Below are 5,505 nucleotides of genomic sequence, written 5' to 3'. Positions count from 1 at the left end.
TATATATATATAGTTTTTGATATTTTTTTTATTTCAGTTTTTGTTTTATTATTTATTTAGTTTTATTAGCAACATTTTTTTTGTAGTTTTAGTTTAATCCTGGTTTCCACAGTAGAGCAGTATTAGATGATTAGATGTAGAAATAGTTGAATGTTTGGCTTTAGAACACTGAAAGAAAGTAGTTGGACTGTGTTGAGAGACTGTACAGAGTGAATACTACATGCCCTTGAGTATGAGATCAATGGCGGTTGCTAACATAAACATTGCCCTTCTCTTAAAACATTATTACACTGACAAAAAAAAAAAAAACTTACTCACATGAATGCTCAAACATACTAAAAAACTAACTACATCATGTTCTGGCTGACATCACCAAGGCCACATTAATAGAAAAAATATATATATCATATTTCACGAACATCCTGTTTCACCCAGAAATACATCACCGAATGGAAGTAAAATGGGAATGTTGTTTTATGTTGACTTTAATGTTACGGCTGAGAGGGTCAGTTAATGCAAACTATTGAAATCCCTCTTTTTTATGTTTAGATCCAGCCGGTGGTATCACGAAGTACTTTAGCCACCATCCCGGCCGGAGTGACCCGAGAAGAAGAGAGTGGCCGTGCACACAGCACAAAGAAAGGAGCATTCCATGAGATCTTCAACCTACCTGAGATTGAGAGACCTCTGCCCGGTGAGACATCTCTTAGACTTGCTTCTTGTCTCATGAGGCCTTGCATACCGAAAGAAAACAGTACTTAATGGAAAAAAGGAAACAGACTTAAGTTGGACACGCCAAACAGATTTTTACTCGCTTCTCTTTTCACTTTTTTTTAACGGCGTCTTCTCTTGCAGTATGTGAGAATGGATGGAGATGCTGCCTGATAAACAGAGACAGGAAGATGCCGACTGACTACATTCGCAATGGGATGCTCTACGTCACTGAGAAGTAAGAAACATTTGCTCTTTAAGCTGGCAACTCTTTTCACTCTCTTTCATGCTATTATGAATAATTGTCCACATTTTTGTACATCAACATTTGAAGTCGCAGTATAATTACAATTGGTTGTCCATCCAACAGCTACCTGTGTTTTGAGAGCTCCAGTTCAAGATCAGGGTCTTCAAAGAAGAACAAAGTCATCAAACTGGTGGACATCACAGATATCCAGAAGGTATGTACAGTGCTGCTATTTTCAACTAAAATGAAAAACGACTAAAAATCATTTTCGGTAATTGAAATAAAACTGAAAGTCTAAACTTACACTTGAAATAAAGCTAAACAGAAAAACAAACTAACACTTTAAATAAAAAACGTAACAAATGATAGAAATAAAAACGAATTCAAAACATTAATAAATATAATATTTATTATAAACAAATAAATAAAATCATTTGCCTAATCATCATACACACACACATGTAGAGACCACTTCAGACTTTCCTTTTCCTAGGCACAAATATTCTTGTTCTAGATGTTGTTCAGACAGCCACATGATGTCTAGTGGCCAAGTGTTCTTGTTCAGAAAAAGCAGTAGCTTTTTCCAATTTTTCTTAACTTTATAGACCTTTGACCATTTATCCTTCACTCACTTATTGGATATGAGCACTATGCCTTTTCAGTAGGTGGCAGCATTGCATCACGGACTGCAGCATGTACCTCACATAAAAAGGACATTTTGATTAAATATTCATACATTTTTGGAGTTTCTAAATTAAACCTTTATGTTTTACATTCTGAATTTGGCAGATGTTTTTTTTATACTGAATTTGGCAGATTATATTTTTTTTTATATATAATTTATAATATATAATTATATATATAATTATTTTATATAATAATTATATAATTATTTTATATAATAATAATTCACATTTTATTAGTTTTTGCTTTCCCTGGGAATCAAACTCATGACCTAGGTGTTGCTAGCGCCATACTCTACTTTTTGTGCTACAGGAAGGCTCGTTATCATTTTATACAATTATAACAGCTATAAATATGATCAAATTGATTTGCAAATATTCATATTGTTTTTTCCATTATAAATTCTCATCCTTTATAGCCGGAATACACTGGATGCCTTTTGTTCAGATTTGCAGTTTGGAACAACAAAAACTGCAGATTGTCCAGACTGTGTCCAGACTGAAAACCTGCCAAAAATCTGGGCACAAGTTTTTTTATTGGTCTTATGAAGTATTCTAATTTGTTGAGATAGTGAATTGGTGGGTTTTTGTTAAATGTGAGCCAAAATCATCACAATTAAAAGAACCAAAGACTTAAACTACTTCAGTCTGTGTGCATTGAATTTATTTAATACACGAGTTTTACAATTTGAGTTGAATTACTGAAATAAATTAACTTTTCCATGACATTCTAATTTATTGAGATGCACCTGTATGTTCCAGCATTAAATGGACAGTTCACCAAAAAATGCAATTATCATTTACTCACCCTCAAGTTGTTCCAAACTATGAGTGTCTTTCTTCCGTTGAACACAAAAGAAGATATTTTGAAGAATGTTGGTAACCAAACAGTTGACAGTAGCCATTGACTTTCATACTATGCCATTTCTGTTGGTTTCCAACATTTTTCAAAATATCTTCTGTTTTCAACAGAAGAAAGAAACTACAGGTTTGGAACAACTCGAGGGTGATTAAATGATTAAAGAACTTTGATGAGAAAACAATGTCAAACTCCAATCTGAATGGCTGGTGTTCCACAATTTTCATGCTGGCGAAGTTGATCCAAATGGACAAATCTATATTGTATTCAAATGTTGTTGTTTTTTTCCATGTTACGGCATTTTGTTACCATAATATTTAATATATCATGTTAAATAGGTACTGAAAAAAGTTTTTTTTATGCTACTGTTACAGTTACAATAACGCTTTAATTTCTTTTTCCACAGTACAAAGTTTTATCAGTTCTGCCTGGGTCTGGAATGGGCATTTCTGTTGCCACCCCGTCAACACAGAAGGTAGTCAAGTCAAGTCAAATTGATTTATATAGCACTTTTCACAATACACATTGTTTCAAAGCAGCTTTACAAAAAATCATGATGATAATGTTTATGATATCTTAAGATCTTCATGCCTTATAGTGGCATTTAGCAGATTAGAGCTGGAAGATAATATAATTCACGTTTTGTGATTATGTAAGCAATCAAGCATTTTAGATATACTATATAGTTTACATCGCACCATGAGTGTACTGTACATATGCTGATAAAGTTAAAGTTCAAATCCATTTGGTGTCTTTTTACAGTGACATCACCCTCTGTCTTATTGCTTTGATTAATGACTTAGTAAAGTCTGACAGTGAATCACTATCTTGTTCTCACAGCCACTGGTCTTTGGTGCCATGATACACAGAGACGAGGCCTTTGAGACAATCTTTACCCAGTACATGAAGATCATGACTACAGCCAACCCTGAGACGTAACTCACCCTTTATCCTTCTGGAGGATTTCTCATTTGGAAAAAGACGAGACCAGTGTTTCCTGTCTGGTTAACTGGTTAACATCTCAAAGACTTTTCCAACCTGAGGGATGCAGACGGCTTCTCGTCATGCGACTGTGACCTTTTTGGCTTTTTAAAGATGAGCACACTGATCAGTGTACAGACATGTGTTTTCTACTCGTCTCTCAGTGATTCAGATTTCATGTCTGGTTTTATCCTGGAAGAGGTTTGTAAAATGAAGCCGATCACACAGGATGGTCTTTAACACTTTAAACACTGTATTAATAAGTATTTTTGCTCGAAAGAAAATTGACCACAATTTGTTCATTTGTTAGGTAAAACAAATTAAAATCTTAATTTAAGATATATTTCTCTGAAACAAAGTATTTTGCTTCTCAATTCCATTTACCTTTAAACAAAATTTTGATGTTTTATACTGGAGAACAAGACAAAAATACTGATTAATATAAAATGCAATTTTGCAGTAATTGCATTATAAGTTGTGTTCACACCTATAGTGTTTTGCAGCAACAAATGTACAGGAAATGTATTCATTTTTAATCAGAGTTTGAGCAATTTTAGGCAACATAAAGGTATAGTTCATGACTTGTGCACTATATTCGATCTTGACCTTCGCAGCTCTCAAATTAAATTTATGCTAGTGGTCAGCTGGAAAAAAAATACTGTTGTTTATTCAGGTCAGTTATAAAGTTAAACTTTGTGCAAACTTTCATTGAAAATGAATGTAAATTAACTTTGTCACTGCAAATCACTATCAGTGCAAATGACCTTTAAAACTGATAAACAAAGCCTTGTTTTTCTTTTCTTTTTTAACATTTGTTTACATTGTCACTGTGTGCGCAAATCGTACACACAAACTCACTTAAATCTCACCTCCCAGCAAAGTGTGCTTCATGTGTTTTTAGCAGAATATCTTCCCAAATTTAACTTTGGGAAAGTGTAGTTTCGAATGGTTTAAAATGCCTTTCTTTTATTTTTGTAATGTCATAGCAGTCAGCAGAATCATTGCTCATCTATTGATTCACTTACATTTGAAAACACTAGATATGAAGGGTGTCAAACTCATAAAACATTTGGTTGCACTTTATTTTGCAGTAGTATACTTAGAGTGTACTATAAATGTGTACTTAAACAAGAAAGTACTGAATAATATAAGGTAACTACTTGGGGTTAATATGAGTTAAATTAAGGTTTAGGGTTAGTACCTACAGTAGTTAATTATAATAAGTGCATAGTACATACATGGTGAACAGGACTGTAAAGTAAAGTGCTACTGAAGATTTTTACCAAGTATTTCATGTATGTCTGTCTTATTGATAAACACTAGTTACTTGTAAATGTTTTGTCACTTTAAACTGTTACTAAATGAAGTTAAATTCAGTACAGAACATCTTCTATTCACATAACACATTCACAAAGTGACTCTGAACTCATCTTGATGACAATCTTTACACTCTTTAGAAAAATCTTTAGGTGAATCTCATTGAGAAATATCCAAATCATATTTTACCCCAAAATCAAAAGAATGCTAAGTAACGACAATGAATCTCTCTCTCTCTCTCTCTGTATATATATATATATATATATATATATGAGAATTTAGGATAATGAAAGTATGTCACAATGAAAAAATATGCAAAATATTACTTGAAAATTTCGGTTTTTGTGAGATTCACCCTTTACGCTCATCCCGACACTAGAAACTAAAACATGTGATTAGTTTTAGTGTAATTAACATTGGGGGAAATGCTTGACATCCAGTCATAAATTATTTCAGAACAGCTAATGTATAAACTATTGAAAAACATCCTGGCACAAGACAGCAACACGTCTCCTTATTGGATGTAGTGGTAAATTCAGTACAATGGCAATAGCCTGTAATGCTGCGATTTACCATAAATTCCATCTTGGAATATAAGAGAAATCTAAATGAATCAATTTTACAGTTGTATTTATAATGGGCCACCCTTTTTGTTTGTTGCACAGATATTCTATAACATTAAGAATTAATTTAAATAAGTAGCTGAA

The 5,505-nt window shown here is 33.0% G+C and overlaps 1 protein-coding gene across 1 annotated transcript in view; it reads left to right on the top strand.

Annotated features, from left to right (window-relative positions):
• LOC107710742 (GRAM domain-containing protein 4-like) overlaps positions 1 to 5,017 on the top strand; it is a 57,952-nt gene extending 52,935 nt beyond the window's left edge. Inside the window, 5 exon segments of the mRNA XM_016515581.1 lie at positions 550 to 694; positions 856 to 949; positions 1,082 to 1,172; positions 2,907 to 2,975; positions 3,341 to 5,017. Coding sequence (XP_016371067.1) covers positions 550 to 694; positions 856 to 949; positions 1,082 to 1,172; positions 2,907 to 2,975; positions 3,341 to 3,439 — 498 coding nt within the window. The 3' untranslated portion in view covers positions 3,440 to 5,017.
• The last annotated feature ends 488 nt before the right edge of the window (positions 5,018 to 5,505 follow it).

The sequence above is a fragment of the Sinocyclocheilus rhinocerous genome, unplaced genomic scaffold (assembly GCF_001515625.1).
Source record: "Sinocyclocheilus rhinocerous isolate Xijiao unplaced genomic scaffold, SAMN03320098_v1.1 scaffold1078, whole genome shotgun sequence".
NCBI classification, from domain to species: Eukaryota; Metazoa; Chordata; class Actinopteri; order Cypriniformes; family Cyprinidae; genus Sinocyclocheilus; species Sinocyclocheilus rhinocerous.
The sequence above is the reverse complement of the archived record's forward strand: the minus strand, read 5'-3'. Positions and strand labels throughout refer to the sequence as shown.